Genomic DNA, 19,536 nt, shown 5'->3' on the forward strand with positions numbered 1-19,536 from the left:
CAGATGTGTGACTCATTACTGATTTGCAATGTCTGCTCTATGACTCCTCTCCCCATCTGACCATTATCATTTCCAATATACTGGTACTTGATTGCATTGTGACACCTATTGTGCTGTGCTGGAACAATAAATGTTTATTCCCGTTATGCTAAAATGATTGGATCAGTAGTATTATGAGTCATATTTTTGTTTAGTCAGTTTTATTTTAAATGTAGTGTTTCTCTGGTTGTGGATCATTTTACTAACATTCTATGTTTACCTATGTTTCTTGTTTTAGACTAATTTTGATTGTTCTTAATGAATAAATAAACACATTAAACTACTGTACATTCAACATAAAGATATTACAGTCCTGACTGACCACCAAGCAGCAACTTTCTGCACGTATCAGCTTGGACTGATGAGCATTACCCCCTAAGTTTTCTTTGTCCATTTGTAGTTCTTTCATTTAATTCTACAAAACAGGGCCATAGAATTAGATAATAATTCACACCTGGGTTGATATTTTGATATTGAGCATAATTCACAGCTTTCTTAGCTGATATTGAACTCTCATGGTACTAATTACTTAAAAAATTAAAGTCATTCAAATTACTCAAACCCACTAAGATGCAGTGAACCTGAACAGTTTGGTTGCTTGATGTTCCCTGTTAATCCAGCCTAGAGGTAAATATTTTAACTACGTTACACTGCGTTTTAGAGCAGATTTTAGCAAAACTTCACCACTTCTCCAATATGAATTTGTATTTCTTTATATATTACCTTTATAAAATACCGATTTTAATGTAATCTATACAGTGTTAGGATCAGGGTGCGTGTCCGTGACAAATTGTTTACGTCCAGCAGATGGAGCTGGTTTAAAATGTTGCTGCTGCTCTTTGTTTGCTTTGTAGGACAAGTTTCCCACTGATCACAGCAAGACACTGAGCTGCAGCTAATTCAGCAGCTGGTTTGACAGTAAAATAAAAGAAGCTGCTGTGTGCACATTTAGACGTTTTTAAAGAACATGAAATATCATTAAAGGAATACGTCTGCAGTTTCATTCTAATGTTTAGGTGTTGAACTTCTTTAGTTCAGCTGATGGATTACTTACTGAAAAAGAAGTTATGAAGATGCCCAGCTGAAATGATTACAGGAGATCTTCTACCTCTCTTAGAGCTGACAAGGCCAGAGGTAAAAAATGGCTCAGAGCAACACATTCAGATGACCTGCTTCTACTGTGAGAACAGAAACTTGAGTTTCCAAGTGGGTTTACGAACAGATTGTTTGAGGGAATCTGAAGCATTTTACCGTCACACTTCCCCCGAAAGCTTTCTCAGCTTTCATGAACCTGATAAAATGCACGTTGGCACCGCTGACAAAAGGTCAAGGAATCACTAAAAACATTAGAAACTATTCTGGAGTTGTTTTTTAAAATATCCACCACATATTTCATGGGAAGGAAGCCAGTAGCTGAAAAGATATTTTGGTCTGTTGAGCAGATGAATGAACAGAAGGACCAGCAAAGCTATGGTAAAGCCAAGAAAAACAAGAAAACTTTTATTAATTTTCAAACCCAGTGATGAATGAAGTCAGTTATATTCATAGAGCCGAAAACACGTTGTTTCCTGTATTTATGATCAAATTAAAGGCAAATTGTGAAAAAATATCTAAATAAATTCCATTTCCTGTGAAAATTTATAATAATAATTAATTCCATGTGTTGCAGGATGACCTACAAATGGATAAAAGCTGCAGCAAAATCTCTCTCATATACTTTCTTCCAGATTGCATAAAATCACTGTGAAATTTAAATGATTCATAAATCAAATTGGGCTAAAATGAAGCACACAAATACGATCAAACCAAAAAAAAAAAAAAAAAAAAAACTATGATATTGAGGTCACAGAGAGAGGACACCACCTCCTCCCAGCTCCCTCCCTGCCAGCTCTAATTGGTCAGCTCTGACAGGATTACACGAGTTTCCTCAATTGAACACACTGAAGTTAAACGCTCGGATGATCCAGGAGAGGAATAAGGGGGAGAAAGAAAACTCGACTGCGGTCACTTTTCACACGACTTCACCTACAAACTGCCAGTAGATCAGCTGCTGACGTGACACAAGCCGAAATATCTGCTCAGGATTAAATGTTTTTTCTGAAGATCTCTGCTGTTCGACCTACAATGTGGCTCCTCAACACGCCCGCATTTCGGTGAAGCTGCTCGTCAAGTTAATGTAGTTTCAGACCCTCCAGTCGTCATGATGACTCGGATTTTCTGGGATGCAGTGTTCCTCATAAGCGGTGAGTAGCTGATTTTGCAGGAGATTGGTGGATTTTTGGAGTCCAAACGTCACTCGGAGTTGTCAAATTATGTTGAAAAAAAATTAATGATCAAAGTCAACAGTGCTGGAATTTTACATGTTTTACCTCCAATATATAAATGTTCCTGTCATTGCAGCTATTTTCTTCCTCTTACACTTAATATTATGGTTTTACTGACAAGTTTGAACCTACATGTGTGTGAAATTTTAATTTGTTTCTCTGTTATTTGTTTATGTGGTAAAAAAAAAAAAGGTGCTAAAACTAATGAAAATCTTAATAATAATGATGTTTTTTCCTCCCAAACAAACCACCCTATATTTTTTATGAGTTGTTTTCCCTCTTCGGTTGTGATTGCATGTCTTCAGAGGGGCCGCTGTGTATTTATAGTCCTGTGGTCTCATCCTTTTAGTGGATGCTTGACCCTGTTACTATTGTTGGGTACCAGCTACTCAATGAAGCATCAATATTACGCTGAAGATCAGGTCCCATGATGCAACGAAGCTGTGCATGGACAGATTGCTTGAAATAACTAGCATGTGTGCCACCTGGTTTTTCTTTAAAGTGGAGAAAAGTCACATTACAGTAATATTTGTTTTTTTATATTTCTATAGGTTCTTTTAGTATGTCTGTGGTACTCAACGGTGAGTTTACAGTGAACTTTTTGTTTCCTTCAGGGTTTGCTTGCTATTCTTACTTTTTTCACATCAGGACTGTATCACACATAACCAGCTGTTTGTTTTCGTGTCTGCAGGTTCTCTCTTTACGTTTGGAGCCGGGCAGAGCAGTTCAGCGATTATTGAAGCCAACATTTCCATCGATACAAACTCCACCGCTGCTCCGAACACCTCCAGTAGCAGCTCTGTGCCGCCCGGCAGCAGCGACCCGACTGCAACTGTGATTACAACGACGGAGACTCGCATCGATACAGTTAAAAGTGAGTCATGCTATGTGGAGATCCAAGATTCAAGCTCATGATCGAAGCATTTCAAAGGAAGAAAGACAGTACTTCATATGCCACATGTTCTCATTGCAGAGTTACTCCAAATGCAGGAATTCCTTGTTGCTGTTGCTTTAATTTTCACATCAGGACTGTGTCATATGTTGACAGGTTCCTTCTTCACATTTGAGGAACAGCAGACGAATACAACCATTGATGCCACCATTTCCATCAATACCACCTCTGCTGCTGCTCCCAACATTTCAGCAAGCAGCTCTCCAGCAACCAGCAGCCGAGACTCCACAACCAAGAGCCTCATTCCTGCTGCTCATGCTACAACCATCCGCCCGCTTAAAAGTAAGTTTCGCTGCAGCCATATTGTCTGGAGATGCAGGAGAAGTTCAGCGTGCTTCCCATGAAGTGTACCAGTTATCCTCCTGGGAGCCGCTGATTCACTCTCGCTGCATCACAGCAGGAGTCAGCACTGTTTCCCATCCAGTTCCAGTGCATTAATATTATGCAGACAATGTGGCGCTCGCTGATAATTGATCCTCTTAGCGTGCGATAGGGCAGCAATTGTAGTAAATTAAAGATCATGAGGGGTATATATGAGCACTGTATTCAGCTGTTTGACAAAAGCTGCGCCTACAGTATTAAATAATTATCTGAAAAAGCACCTCACTTGCCCTAAAGGCTGTTTTCTTTCTAAATGTTCCTCTGGTTCGACTGCCAAAATCACATGGAAGGAGAGAGCTGTTGGTAGACAGATGCCTCAGGGACAACAGAGGGCTTTCACAGAGTCTGAAAGAAGGAGACAATGCACGTAGGCTGCAATCCAAAAGCCCATTTACCGTTGGAATGGAGTGTGTGACGAAGGCTGTAATGCAGCTATCTGTCTGGATGTTCATCGTCCTTCTCACCCTGAGCTCCACACTGTGGCGACTGTTTCGGATGCTTGCTGACTCAGTTAGAGTTTGTCTGACTGTCCAGCTTACGTGTGAGAAATGCCCTGTTTTGTCTGGGTGCTCATTTAATCAGATATTTTTGTCCTGTTGGTTTGTTTGTCAGTGAAAACTGAGATAGCTGCTTAGGGGGAGAAAAAAAGGTGCATTGAAGGCTTTAATTTCTTCTTAAGAACGATAGTTCCTGCAGGGATGTTCTCTCTCCTCTCCTGAGTCCTAATTCAGATTGATGGATGGTGGTTTTTTGTCTCACTGGGAGTTTCCTTTGACTTTTCTTGACTCTACCCATCCCTCCTAGGTACAGTGAGAGATATAAGCTGCCACAAATCCACACGCAACCCGGCAACAAAAGGTTTCAGTCTACCGTTGGTGACGTGGGAGTCAGCTTTAGGATTTAGTGCATGTTGTTGTTTTAGGTCTCTGCTGAGCTCAGGCTAATTTTAGGTTTATGATATTCACCTGTGTCATCGTCTGTATTCTGAATTTGGGCACTTGGATTACATTTAATATTCCAAATTGGAGCAGACTTTAGGCATTTAAGGCATTGTGAAGGCAGACAAGTGAAGCTACTGTGGTCCAAGTGTGACCTCTGACCTCTTATTGGTTCCTGGTTACCATCTATGCCTCACTTTAAAATAATACACCCAAATATTAAAAGTTTCTTTTTAAGCGTACTAGAGAACCAGCCACCCCACTAAAATGATTTAATTTTGGTTATTTGTGTCACATTTTAATGCAAAAGCAGTGTTTTGTTCATCAAAATCAGCATCATTATCTGTTGTTTTAACAGAGTTTGTGGCGGCGGCTGTTCGGTCTCATTTCGATGACTGTCCGGATTCCCAACAGCATTTCTGCTTCCATGGCACATGTCGCTTTCTGATACAGGAGGAGGCACCTGCATGTGTGTAAGTCAATAGATTTTTATTCATGAAATAAAACTGGTTGTGACTATGCCATGAAAAAATCCAGAATTTTACCACTAAAGTTGAAACTACTCACAGAATTGAAAACCAGAGACATCGTTACAACAGTATTCACAACATTTCACATGTACACGACATTTGACTTCTATGTTTACATTTACATGGGCTATTTTAATATTTTTTATCAGTTTATAGCACTTCGGTCTTCAGTTTAAGCTGAGCAGTTTGTACATAATGTTGAAGCAAAAATGCTGCCATATGTTACCAGAAACAGAGGAATCTGATGAACTAAAAATATTGGTTAAGTTTGAGTGTTGGAACACTGGAATTGGGGTGATGTGATGTCTTGAGAAGTTTCGTGAGAAACCACAGATAAAAGAGGAAATTTCAGTGATGCAGAAAGGCAGCTGCTTTAAATTAAGTGAACAGAAAAAACATGTTGCAGATAATAAGAAAACATGAGTTGTATGACGTCATGTCTAAGTCTAATTAAGCTATGAACCTGTATGCATGTGCGCTTCATACCATTTTGTGTTCAAATTGTTCAGGTGAAAAGGCTTCAGCATCACCAGATGACTGTAAATGAGGACAGATTTAAATGTTAAATACATTTAATACATATCAAGACATTAGTATCTCAAGTTCTTCACTGGACAACGTGTCTGTGGGTCTTTTAAAAAATCTATATTAAATCTAAATGCGTAATTAAATTGAAGCAGTTATTGGTTTCTCGGGTCTGTGCTATCGGCGTGATTTTGGGCACGTTGGATAAAACAAAGTGATCTTCAGTGTTACAGCTACAAGTGTTGGAACTTCACCTGTCAGTCAGTGATACTGTGATCATTGGCTGCAGCTACATATACAATCCATTACCTCCCAGTTTTCATTTCCATTTTCCGTCTCTGTTGCAGGTGTCATCCAGGCTTCGTTGGGATGAGGTGTGAGCATGCAGACCTGCTCGCCGTAGTAGCAACCAATCACAGGCAACAGACCGTCGCCACGGTGCTGGTGTTGTGTGTGATTGGGTGTGTTCTCATCATGGTGTTGTGTACACTCTTACAGTAAGTCACATGATATGAAATATGTCATATTTAACTTCAGAACAGATTCACTAGGTTCATAGCTGACAAACCGTACGGTGTTTAGAATAAGCCAGGCCATTTCTGTTTAAGTCATGAAGTAATGAACTTGATGCAGCGGTGATTTTTAAGTGGTTTTCATGAGCTGCTCTCTCCTTCAGCTGCTGGTGGAGGCAGGACTGTCGCAGGCGGAGCTACGCGCATCACTACGTGGCAGAAAAGCACGGCGTGTCCTGCTATCCATCTGAGAGTGGTAACTGTCTTTATTTCTTTATTTGAATTTGCATTCATTCAAAAGTTTGAGGTCACTTAAAAATGCCCTTATTGTTGAAAGAAAATGAGTTTTTTTTTTCAGCGAAGATAACATTAAATTCATCAGAAATCCAGTCTAGACATTAACGTGGTAAATGACTATTCTAACTGGAAACAGCTGATTTTTAATGGAATATCTCCATAGGGGTACAGAGGAACATTTCCAGCAACCATCACTCCTGTGTTCTAATGCTACATTGTGTTAGCTAATGGTGTTGAAAGGCTAATTGATGAGTAGAAAACCTTTGTGCAACTATGTTAGCACATGAATAAACATGTGAGTTTTCATGGAAACCATGAAATTGTCTGAGTGACCCCAAACTTTTGAACAGTAATGTAAGAGGTGACAGCAGTGGACGTCCAGTACATGCTGCATACACTGACTATGTTTAGTACATGACCAGACTTTTACACCATGCATGATGCAGATAGATGGCATCTCTTAAGAGTTTGTGAATGTTAGTGACTGTGGTTAAAAATTGTTGACAAATCGTGTGAAAAGCATACATTCTGGTCTGTTTTCGGTACTTTCTGATGTCTGTTTATTAGAGTCATTTGTTTCTGATGGAAGTGCAGCCTGTTCAAACACCAACTTTATCTTGTTCAAAGATTGCTTTTGGGGGGTATTTTAGCCTTTATTAGAGAGGAATTGTAAAGAGAAACAATGAATATGAGAAAAGAGAGCAGAGGGATAACATGCAGTGAAGATTAGTAGTTGGTAAATAGGTATATATTTTATTGTGAAAAAACGAGTCTCCATAAACTGCTGGGTACTGCAGTATTTTGGAATAATTGTCTTTGTTAGAGACTCTAACTGCAGATAGTCCACATTTTGTGCTGTATTCAGTCGTTACAGCAACAGGACACCGTATGATCTAAAATAAACAGTGATTGTGTTCACCCAGTGTGGCTCATGCCTGTGTTCTAACAGGTTTTGGACAACAATGGATGTATATGGCACCGCAGCACTTAGTAGGACATATTCTTGTCCTTTTTCAGGGATTGTTCTTATATGATTTGTTGACAATAATGAAGATGTAGAAAATCGACAGCTTCATTCTTTGTAAGTCTTGATATTCTATAGTAAACCTTTATTATTTGTCTTTCAGTGGTTTGAGACGTCTTGCTTGAGCTCTTTGCGTCATGTTTCGTTGTGCTCATCTGTCTGGCTCACCAACACTCAGGATTGCATCCAAAGTGGTACAACCAGCCAGAGGCGAAGCTGTATTATCTTCAGTGCGACTGAGGTAGGCCTTCTTGATGTGGGAGCTTAAATGTTTTTGTTTTTTTTTCTCTATTGAGTGGGAGCTCTGGACTACAACGATTTAGGACGCGTTCACTTCCCTCATTGATTCTGTGGAAATACACGCAGAACTGCAACAGTCTGTTTGAACTTCTGAGATCGAAGCTGCCTCTGAATCCTGCATGGGAAGAGCTTCATGTGTCCCGATTACTGTTTACAGCCTCGAGGACTTCAGAAATTATGTACCAGGCTATTAACCATCCTGTGTGGATGTCGAATGAGAGAGGCGTTTATTTTGGACTGTGTGATGACAACAATCTGTTTACTTAAGTCAGGAGACCCCAATTCCTATTTTTGTCTTTTAATATCTTTGCACGTTTTTTCATCAGAACTCTACAAGCACGAAGGACATTTTTAATAATTTATGGTGGGGGAAACTGATGCTTTAAAGGCATTTTAGTGTCTGTTTTTAAAGAAGGAGCTCACATCACCTGACAGGAGTAGGAATTGTCAACTGGACTGACTGCATATTCATTTCCTGGACTTTGTTCAACAAATGTACACAAAGACAAAAAAATATCTTGGCGACTCCGGTATTATTATTGAAGAATAAATTATTTGTCGGTTTTACTTTTTATTCCTGAGCTGTACTTGAACCTTTGAATTGCAGGCTATAACTGCACCAACAGATGCACTTCCTGGGTGGCCACTTTAGTCTACACTACTTTTATAATATTGCACTTTTCTTTTAAGCTTGCTCACTGTCCATTAAAAAAAAACTGCACTCACTTCACAATGTAGTCACTAGAAAACGCATCCATGTACAAGAGATGCCAAACACAGCTGTTTCTAACTCTGCCTGTATGGAAAAAGGTTGGTACGCATCCACCTTAAGCATGCATGCACTTAAATTACAGCTGGTATTTTTAGAACAACAACACAAAATAGAAGAGTGGTGTGTTATAGCATTGCCTCTGACTTGATTTCAGCTTCTGGATTAAAAATGAAAAAGTTATTGCTGAAGGAATTAAAAACAGGAATTAAAAACTCGTGTAAAGCATGTGCACTTGCTCTGTGTGTGGAAGAAAATGAATGTGATGGTGTTTATATGCCAAAAGACTCAGAGAGGATGATGCACTCATCTTTGTTTACAGCATCTGATCATATTTGCATTGCAGAATTTTTGTGTTTATTATGGCATTGAAGTGTAAATGTGAAAAATGGAGGAATATTCAATGTATACATGGAGTGTCAATAGAAAACCGTCTCACCATGCATTATCCCTTCATCAGATTTATGTCGTCACAGTTGGAAAGCCTCATTATGTCTATTTGTTTTCCCAATGAAGAATTAAATATGCAAGCGTGTGTTTGAGTGTGTTTTTGATGTCTGTCGTCGGACTCATCGCGTGACCTTCTTTTCACATCTGAAGCTCTTTCCTTTATTCTGTCTCTCTCTCTTCAAATACCCTAATTTTCTGATGCTCTGCTCCTCTATTTTCTTCTTCCACTGAATATTTCAAGACGCAGAAATGCCAACGCAAAACCCTGAACCCCAGGCACATTTGAACAAAGAGCCCAACTCTTGAGTGCTTTTATAGCTGAAGGAAATATTTCGGCCCTCTTCCATATTGCCATTCAGTTTTTCTTTTATTTACCAATTTGTCTTTTCTTTATTTATGTCATAGAATCTTTACCCATTCATGTTAAAACACTGTGCACCACATAACGGTGCATCCTGTTACTTGGATTGTGTCTCTCACAACGTGCTGTTCTTCCCTTTCGCTCTCCGCATGCGAGGCTTCATTTTGTTTCGCAATCCCATTATGTCTGCAATTGGATTTCTGTGGAGCCCTTTAGAGCCGTCTGGCTGAGCTACTAAACCAGCTTTGAATTAAGCAGCTCTTGTGGGTACTTCCCCTAAAGATACACAATACCCTTTACCATACAAACGGATGAAAGGGGAAGCAAATTAAAGCAAAGAGAGGGGTTGAATTAAATACTTTGCGAAAATGGGGTGTTGATTCGGGTTTCATGGACACCTTGTGGAGGGTGGTTTTGTAGAACATCAAGAAATTCTCTTGAACTCTTTAAATCTGATTTGGACAAATGTCAATCGCTATCCCTCATAAGAGGCTGGAGCTCTGCTGTGAATTGCAGTGCCACTCTGGTCTTTTTGCTCCGCTTCCTCCTCTGGCCCTTTTGATCCGCAGGCCAACATTCCCAGTATCTGCCTCTGACCAGATGGTTTGAAATAAGAGTATTTACAAAGGTATTAGGGTTAAGCAACCCTGCCTCGTTCTCTTTGCTGCTAAGCACTGAAACAAATCATTTGAAATGATCAAAGCTTAGTAGCTTCAGTTCACTCAAACCACCTGGGAAGGAATGCAGTTTTACAGCAATTTTACAGTAATTTTACAGTGGCAGTAGATGGAATTGACAAAATACTGGATACTTGCAGCAGTACTCTGACGAATGAACATGATTCTCCATGTTTTTATTCTCATGCATCTGGACAAAGTTGTTGGTTTTATTTGTGCCGTGCTCCCTTTCACCACAAATGATGACAACCACAAATGCTTGGAAAATCATGTAAATTAAGCCACAAATTTAGTGGATCTTTCTTTAATGACCAAAATGAATTTGTAGGTGAGTTGTGCAACCATTCAAGGCAACATTTATCTTTACTATTTACCTACCTGCTCAATATTTTTTTTAAAGTATGTAAATAAGATATTCAGTTTACAATGAAGTCAAACAGAAAAGATTTTCACACTGAAACTGGAACCAGAAAATTTTTTTTTGCGTTTTCTCACCTAAAAATGACATGAAATACTTATTTGAAAATACATTCTCTGTCCATTTAATCCACTAATTTCAGCATTTCCACTCTCATTAGAGGTGCAGTTGTGGTAGAGGGCTTAAAGGCTACTTAAACCATTTTGTGCTTCCATAAACAGGTGGGACTTGCGAGGCTGAGATTTAAAAACAAAAAGGACAGAGGTCAAATTTGATGTAACCGAGGCTGAAATGTCTTGAATGTCATGCTCTAAAAATGCTGGATTCTCAATTGGTTTTCTGTTAAAAATGGGCAGTTCTCAGTGTATGCATTTGCAGATTGGTACTATTCCTTCAAGGTCACTGATCTGTATAACATATTGGAATTAAAGTGCACCAGCTTATCAGGCGAGATGTAAAAACTACAAACTTGAGTTGACTTTTGAGGCCAATGTGCTAAACATAGATATGAGTTCAAACAATGTCATCCAATATACATTTTCTTAACATGAACACAGTTTTTGACTCCTAGTTGGAGGAACTGTGATCAGCGGAACTTGCCAGTGCTTTATGGACAAACCAAATTACATCTCTGATATCTCTGTATTATTAGTTTTTGTGATTCATCAGTTGGTAAATAAGTCAATAAAAGTACATCCAGAATAATATCTGTCATGCTGATGTATCAGTTTAGCTCATGTTATATCAAGTATTTACCTCTTCTAAATCGAGCTTTTGACTTTCACCTTTTAATGTCATTATTTTTCCTAATGTGCTCTTTACCCTGAGTGTTTTGTGTATCAACTTCTATCAATGCATTAAGATGCTTTTTAATGTAAGAATAATGGGAGTATTTTAAATTACTTATTTCTTGCCTCCTACTCGCTCATCTTTGTTATCTGATGGAAAAAGGCAATTATTATTATTATTGAAGACAGTGTGGAATGAATCAGTATTTATTACTTCCACAGTATTCACAGTTCAAATGCATAATTACACACTGTACATATAGTTTATATATTACAACCTCTGATATTCATAATTCGTCTGTATACACTTCTGTCAGGAGGATTTAATCTGTTATGTGAATGAGGATGTCAACATGGTTATTATCTCTGAAATGATTCCCTAAACAGAACCACAGATAGGCTCAGTAGATTTACACTTGACTGTCAGGCATTAGTCCAAACGCTGCTGAAGCCGCGACGGCAGCTCCTCCAGGGAGCCGAGTCAATGTTCTTGAGGAATGTCAGGTTGGTTATGCATGTTGTGTCGGTCTAAAAGGAACCCATGGATGCCTACGGACCTGGAGGTGAGGTAATCCTTCACATAATGGTCCCCAATATGAGCGACGCTGTCAGCTGGTTCACCACATTTCTGCAGTGCCTGATCAAAGATGGCTGGACTGGGCTTTGCCACACCGGCTTCCTCTGATGTTATTAAAAAGCTGAAGTGCGACAGCAGCCCACAACCACGTAAAATTGCTTCTAAACGGTTGTCAAAGTTGGATACCACACCCAGCTTCAGCCCAAGAGAAGAACAACTCTCTAGGGCCTGCTTTGAATCTGGAAATACCTGAAACATAGGAACATTACACTGTTTAATGTGACATCTTCAGTATATACAACATTCTGAACAGTGATGCAGACAACGAACATCAGGAGCAATGTTGAAAATGTTCAAACTCCTTTGCAAAGCAATCTGTTAAAACAGATCCATAAGGACTATGTACACAATTTCTCCATTAGGAAGAAACACTTCTGATGGGGACATTAAAAATAGAAAACTTTCTTTTCAAGGTATTCTTTCTAATTGGATTCATAATATAAGCACATATCATCATTCAGAAACAAACATGCTTTATAAATCAGAAATTCTTGTGAACCAATATTTACCTCCCAGTTTTCTGCATTGCTGAAGTGATGGTAGAGATTGTGAGCCGCTGTGTTGAGCAGAGCAGGTTCCTGTACTCTGCACTGGGAGAGAGTGTCCCGCACCACGCCCATCCACCAAGTCTTCCCATTCAGACCCTGAGTGATGCCGTAGTTTGGGTATCTGCTGGAATAATGTCGATACGCCTGCCGGAAAGCAGCGTCGACCTCCACAGGACTGAGGCTAAGGCCCATTCTCTCAGCCTCCCTACAGTACTGCTCTCCCACAGATGTGCGCACCTTCAGCAGGGTGTCTTTCACATCCCATAACACCCAGCGCAGAGGAGCTCGCATTACATCTGTACAAGCAAGACAAAGGCAGAGGACAACTTAACAGTGTGTTCAATAAAAGCACTCTGATCAGGCTGCTTCTCATGGAGCTACACTGTGATATTTGATGTGACAAATTTTGACACTTTGACTTGTCATTGCAAGAAAAGGGGGTGAAACAAACAGGCATTGTTACCTTAGACATTGAGTCACCATGCACTAGAAGCATGGACCCAACACAGCAGTGCATCAGAAATAAAATAATGCATTTAAAATGTGGTATTGGCATAATCAATGCTGTTGTTTGATCCAGGGTTATACATTGCAGGGTGGCTGTGAAACTGCAACAATTTCTTTCACACAGATTGAATTGTGGAAATGTTCATCTACAGTATGATATTTGCAGTTTGTACAAAACATTTGCTTTATTTTTAGCTTTCTTGGCCTGTTTGAAGCAGCTGGACACCTTAACTTACTACAATAGGTATATAGTTCAAGCTGACATGCAATAATACTGTCGGATATACCCATTCTCATAGTAATAGTGTAACTTGAATTCATTGTTAGACTTCCAGTTTGCTTTAGTTTATATTATCTAGAACACTCACTGTCTAGCTTTTTGGCTGAATGAAACCAAATTACTTACCAGCAAAACCAAACTTAAGCTTAACACTGGTTAACTTGACCTTACTGTTGTCAATACATGCCCCTTAAACACTGTCTGATGCACTTTACACAGGATAAGCTGGAGAAAATGCTGGCAATGCTGGGGGAATAAAATAAAATAAAGATAAGACAAACTTTATTGATCCCTCAGGGGAAATTCACGTTAGATCAACTTCGTACAGATAAGGCATGAAAGAAGCAGGACAGGAGTTGTGAAAGTACAACAGGACTAAAAAATAAAGCTATAATAATAGAGGTCTTATAGAGACAATATACCAGGCATGATGAATCTACAAATTGATATGTACATATATGACATAGTGAATTTACATATACCATATCTGTACATACCCATATGTAGGTTCAGCCAATCACAATACCTTGCTAATGTATGGCAACTGCATTCCATTTCTGCAAACATAACATTGACATTTTATTTCCTCTCTTGCTCCAGCCTCCTCTCTCGTTTTGTTCTGTGCTTTGGAATAACAGCAACTGTACATATGGCAATCCCAGCATGCACAACAGCAGTATAGAAAGTAGCTATTGGTGCTAACTATTGTGTTACTTCATTTGTGTTTTCCCTACAGTGAACCAGAAATCCGGCGATCACATTCCAGATAATGTTTAATTAAATCCCATTAATAACACACGTGGGGATAGTAAGTACGTGACGTCACCTAACTACAAGTCGCCGTCGTCTTGGTTACAAGTTCTGACCAAGAGTTAAAACCAACGGCTGGACCTGAGAACCTTCTTCAACGTTTAATTACCGCTAGCTAACGTTACGTTCGGTCGTTTTGTGCCTACCTACATGTCAACCTTGTGTCGCTATGCTAGAGAACTACACCAACAAAGATATTAAATTACAAAGGTTGCAACGTTACCAAAGTCAAGTCCTCTCAGCGGTCAGTAACAAGGTTAGTACAAGTTAGCTACCTAGCTTCTTCTTCTTCTTCGCAGCATGGAGCCAGAGCTCCGCTGTTGCCGTCTGTTGGAGTGTTAGCTCCTTCAGTGCTCATTCCGCTATTAAAAACAATAATAATAATAATTAATCTACTATCTCCCAAGTTCTTCTCAGCTACAGTTCAGCTACTGTTATTATCATTGTGTTGACTGCTAGGTGCCCTCTCCATTCATTTATGCATGTATACAGTGCAGTGTTTTAATACATCCCGTCCAGCAGGCGGCAGTAAGCAGGAATCAAAGCTTACAGCGCCTTCATGTACGCATGCGCAAAAGGTCACATGCGGTAAAATCAAGTTGGAAAAGCTACCTTGAAAACAAAACTGCTATTACCTGTGAACAAACTAAAGCGATGTAATTTTAGTTTAAAAGAAATCGGGATTGCCTCTTGTTGCTAACACAATGGCAACTCCAGCTGTTCGGATGTTTCGGAGGTTAGAAGGCTTGTTTTGTGTCTACAAACCGTCCGGGGTTCACTGGAAGCTCGTTCGGGACAGCATAGAGACCAACCTCCTTAAAGGTGAGGATAACATTTCCTTACAAACAAAGCATTTCTACGTCTGCTGTCAGAGTGAAACGTAATACAGCTGTGTATGTGCAGATCAGTATAATAAGTCACTCTGCATTGCCTTATAATACAACTTCAAGGCATCTTATTGTCCTGTGACTGTATCCACCTTCAGTTTTGAACGCTACACCTTCCCAGCCACTTCCTCAGGAGGTCCGCTTCTTGGCACAGCCTAGCACTGAGACTGAAGCACCCAAGGGCCTAACACTGTCTGCAACCTCGGTGCCTGTACTGTCCAAGCATCCTCTGGGTATGTCTGATGCACTTTAGAGCTCCTTCTTCTGGATCACCTGCCTGTTGTTCATATACATCTCCACACAAGTGATGTTGGTGATAGAGCTTTATTTAGTTCAAGTACATAACACGCTACTGTGTAGTGTTATGATGACTGATTCTGGGGACCTTACTGACCTTGTTAGGGTCAGTCTGTGTGAGTAATTAAGGCTATATGTTGCTGTGCTCATATTTTGTTCTCTTATTTGTTGTTTGGGACCCAAAACAACTAAATTATTAAAACATTTTCAGCAGAATTTTACAGATTTCAGATATTTTCAGATATAGGAATGTTCATATTTTCACATCTTGCATGGGAAACTTTTCAATATCTCCAGAAATATATTAACCACAGCCATTAAACTTGGTGTGACACAGACAAAATTCTTTCCAAATGATTAAATTGCTCCAGCAGATGCCAGATTTTAAATTATTAAAATACAAAAAAAGTTTAAAAATTTCAATTTTCATTTCTTTGAAACTTTTAACATCAGTAGAATTTGATGTGTAACATGTATCACAAGCCAAGCTTCCATTATTTGCTGTTTCAACATGTCAAAATGGTGACGTGTGGTCCACATGAACTGGTGTGAATAGCAGTCTACATACATACATACTCGTAATCATACACCGATATACACCGAGATCAGCCCTTTCCTGGCACATCCCACAGATACTCAATAAGATTTGGATCTGAGAAATGTGGAACCCGGGTGAACAGCTTATCTCTGTTGTGTTCCCCCGGTCACTCCTGAGCAGTTTTTGTGGTGTGTCGGGGTGCATTGTCCTGCTGAGGGTGGCAACTGGCATCAAGGACTGCTGTTGCTATGGGGGTTTGGGGGTTGCTTGACCTGCAGTGTTTAGGTGGGTGGTACATGTTAAACGTCCACATGAATGTCTGAACTCAAGGTTTCCTAGCAGAACGTAACATTATAACAACATGATCGATGTTATTCACTTCACCTGTCAGTGGTCATGATGTTGTGGCTGATTGGTGTATGTGCTATGTTGCAAGTTGCTTCCATGTTATCTTCATGTTGAAATTTAACAACATTTGAAGTGTAATCTGCTTTACTGGATCTTTGTATACATATAGGGTGTCCCTAAAGTCTGGACACATAGGAAATTTCATTAACTGTATATTTTTTTGCCTCCACAGATTTAATATGGCTTTGTTGAAAGATTAGATTCATCTGCCATCTTTAGATACGTCCATCCTTCATGTCCACTGAGAAGTACCAGTTCAACTCTTTCTTCTTTCAACAAAGCTATATTATATCTGTGGAGGTAAAAAGAATATATAATTAATTACATTTTCTTTGTGTCCAGACTTTAGGGAGACCCTGTATACTTTAAATAAACACTGAGAACACAGAGAATCTGCTGATAATTCAACACACCTCACAATAAATCTTGTGTTCTTCTGACCTACAAATCGATTAAGCACCTGCTTATAGATTAAGCTCACTCTAGCTCTAGCACATAAATGGCTTAAAGGAGAGCCTCACAATTTGCGTGCTATCAATACTCAAGTGCCTTAATGAACAATGCTTGCTGTAATCAGCTCTCCTGTTAATACTGACTATTCAAACAAACCTCCCTAATGTTCTCTTATTTGAAATGATGAGTGACAGTTGTCATTTTGTACAAAGATGTGTTCTCATGCCTTAGGACACAGCGTTCCTTGATTTGATTAACTGATAATAGTTTCAGCTAAACTTAGCTTTTATTCTGTGACTTTGTCACTAACGTCATTGGAAACATATTAAGAAGGGTTTATAATTGTTTTGTGACATTCTTGGAAAATTGTGACCCCAACCTTTAACTTGTAACCGACAATATATGTAGTCTGGGCTTATTTCAGAAGTGTTGTTTGAAAAGATTGGACTATATTAAAGTGCAGCTGTTGTGAACTCAGTAAATATTTTTTCTGTATTTTAGTGAGTGGACCGGAATTCCAGAACATTCAAGTTGGAGTCGGACATCGCCTGGATGCTTTCTCCTCTGGTGTTCTAGGTAGAATTTTAGTGCAGATTACACGATGAATCCATTTGTTGCAGATTGTGTTGTGTTTGATCCACAAAGTCTCCCCAAATATTCACACATTTTTAAACTTTAGTTCTCGGTGTCGGGAATGGAAACAAGACCCTGAATGATCTCTACAGGACACGTGTCACAAGGGTAATTGATCATTTCTGTTGATTTTACATTAGACAGGAATAAGATGCAATATTGGCAGGTTTAATGCTTGTTATATTCTAGGATTATACACTGGAGGGTGAATTTGGGACTGCAACAGATGATTTCACTCACACAGGTGGAGTTGTGGAAAGATCCACCTACGGTATGATTTTTTTTTTTGAGCAGTTTGTAGAAATTTAAATGATTTTTAGCTTCCTCAACCTGCACCTAAAATAGCATAGTTTTATATCATCATATTTGAGAAGTAGTAAGTATTATAATTTATGCAGCTGGATACCTTTACTTGATATAGTTGATATTGTCGCATATAGCCATTGTACTTGTTGTATTCTGACTTGAATTTGTTTCATTGTAAAACTACAGATTTGCTGTAGTTGATATTTATCTCAAGTACTTCATCTCTAGCTTTGTACTCAAGTACATGTTATGTGATTTTCACCAGGCAAACTAAACTTAAACTTAACTTTGTTTAGCTTCAGCTATCTGCACCATCTAATGTGTCTCTGATTGTATGTGTCTTGTTCACCAGAACACATCACACAGGATAAGTTGGAGAGAGTGCTGGCAATGCTGGAGGGAGCCAACCAAAAAGCCTTGTTAATGTATGCCAACTGCTTTTAATATCCTTTACATTTTTGTCAACATAATGACATTTTTTCCTTTATTGTTCCTCCTTGTCCTCACTTTTTTCTCTGTACTTTTATATGACAGTGCTACAGTAAAGTACCAAATGATTATCTAGATGCAAGTAGATGTGACTTTTTTTTTTCCCCCACACAGGTATTCAAATGTGGACATGCGTTCACAGGAAGCCTATGAGATGGCTGTACAAGGTTTACTGGGTCCAGAGGGGAAATCAGCGCCTATTTTGACAGGCTTGCGTTGCATTCACTTCCAGCCCCCCAACTTCATTTTAGGTAAGTAATCTTCACCTGAACCCATGGAACATCTCATTTTACAATTAAATAAACAGATCTAGTTTTATAATTGTGTCCTCTGCTTTTACAGAGGTACAGTGCCTAAATGAAACTCAGAAATACTTGCGGAAAGTTGTGCACGAGATAGGACTTGAACTGCGCAGCACAGCGGTGTGTAAAGGAATCAGACGCACCAGAGATGGACTTTTCACCCTGCAGGATGCTCTGACCCGTCATCACTGGACTGCTGCTGATATCACACAGGCCATCCGACAATACCATTCCTCTAAGAAACATAGAAAACGCTCCCAGTCACCAGCAAAGAAACCAGCATTAAAAACATCTGAAGATGTGACAGCTACTCAACAAAATGAAGCTAATGAAGAAGCAGCGGTAGGTAAAATTAAAAAGCTTGTTGCTGAGACAAGAAGTTAATGAGAATCGGCCTGCTGACTAATCATAAAACTGTTCTGCAGTGAATCTTTGATAAGAGATGCTGGTTTTGAACATTAAGTGACTAGCAAACGTCAAATTGCAGACTAAAAACCTTATGAGTTGGCTTTAATACACAATTTTCTTCTACACTTACGCATCTCTTGTGTATGCTTTAATGCTGTAACAGTAACTTATTCTGTAAATGTTAATACGAAAATGTTTCTTTTTATTGTGAAATAAAATAGAAAACAAGAAAACATGTTTGATTGTGGCAGGAGATTCACTGTCTTGGGATAATTTGAACTATATTTTACTGTCTACAGACAGCGCATTAATACAAAGTAGCTGAACCTGCTCTGTCTGTACAAACACTCTTCAAACTGGCAAAAGGTCAAAGTCACTTTTATGTTATTTTTAAACTAGATATTTCTAAAGTCCCTTTCAGACATTTTCCATTGAGGTCACAACAGCAACGTTACTAGGTTGGATCTAGGAGCATCTTTGTGTTACTTTCAACACAGCACAACAGCACTTTGAGCTGTATGTAGCAATTAAGGGGAGGTTTTTTCCACATTTCAGCACCAGTATTTGTCAAAAACATCACATAGTCTTACCTCCAAGTATATTAAATATCAGAAGCATCAGACAGCAGCAGAATGCACATGAGCATCTCCAAAGGGAGCATGTGGAACAAAAGTGCTGGTAACTTTATTACTTGTAATTAAAAATGATTCCCAACATGGAGAAATGACTAACGAGCATCTAACTGCAA

The 19,536-nt window shown here is 39.1% G+C and overlaps 3 protein-coding genes across 5 annotated transcripts; 2 read left to right on the plus strand and 1 right to left on the minus strand.

The window, feature by feature from the left end:
* Positions 1-1,529: 1,529 nt before the first annotated feature.
* Positions 1,530-9,126, plus strand: tgfa (transforming growth factor, alpha). Of its 2 annotated transcripts, XM_023280312.3 has the most exons (8): positions 1,530-2,282; positions 2,915-2,944; positions 3,055-3,237; positions 3,412-3,597; positions 4,993-5,107; positions 6,037-6,186; positions 6,366-6,457; positions 7,626-9,126. In XM_023280312.3, the coding sequence occupies exons 1-8, from the start codon at positions 2,240-2,242 to the stop codon at positions 7,631-7,633; spliced, it is 807 nt and encodes a 268-aa protein (XP_023136080.1). In that variant the 5' UTR covers positions 1,530-2,239; the 3' UTR covers positions 7,634-9,126. The 2 variants fall into 2 exon arrangements, with proteins under 2 accessions (XP_023136080.1, XP_023136081.1); XM_023280313.3 differs by lacking the exon at positions 2,915-2,944 and having other exon boundaries at positions 1,534-2,282.
* Positions 9,127-11,476: 2,350 nt separating this feature from the next.
* hdhd3 (haloacid dehalogenase-like hydrolase domain containing 3) lies at positions 11,477-14,582 on the minus strand. Of its 2 annotated transcripts, none has more exons than XM_023280306.3 (3): positions 14,291-14,582; positions 12,432-12,766; positions 11,477-12,111 (listed from the first exon to the last, which is right to left on the minus strand). In XM_023280306.3, exons 2-3 carry the CDS (start codon positions 12,759-12,761, stop codon positions 11,767-11,769), a joined length of 675 nt encoding a protein of 224 aa, XP_023136074.2. In that variant the 5' UTR covers positions 12,762-12,766; positions 14,291-14,582; the 3' UTR covers positions 11,477-11,766. The 2 variants fall into 2 exon arrangements, with proteins under 2 accessions (XP_023136074.2, XP_023136073.2); XM_023280305.3 differs by having other exon boundaries at positions 14,343-14,581.
* trub2 (TruB pseudouridine (psi) synthase family member 2) lies at positions 14,095-19,023 on the plus strand. Its single transcript, XM_023280303.3, has 9 exons — positions 14,095-14,323; positions 14,734-14,889; positions 15,053-15,187; positions 17,152-17,226; positions 17,330-17,391; positions 17,473-17,554; positions 17,942-18,014; positions 18,193-18,329; positions 18,421-19,023. The coding sequence occupies exons 2-9, from the start codon at positions 14,772-14,774 to the stop codon at positions 18,762-18,764; spliced, it is 1,026 nt and encodes a 341-aa protein (XP_023136071.1). The 5' UTR covers positions 14,095-14,323; positions 14,734-14,771; the 3' UTR covers positions 18,765-19,023.
* Positions 19,024-19,536: the final 513 nt, after the last annotated feature.

This window comes from Amphiprion ocellaris, chromosome 5 (assembly GCF_022539595.1).
Source record: "Amphiprion ocellaris isolate individual 3 ecotype Okinawa chromosome 5, ASM2253959v1, whole genome shotgun sequence".
Lineage (NCBI taxonomy): Eukaryota > Metazoa > Chordata > Actinopteri > Pomacentridae > Amphiprion > Amphiprion ocellaris.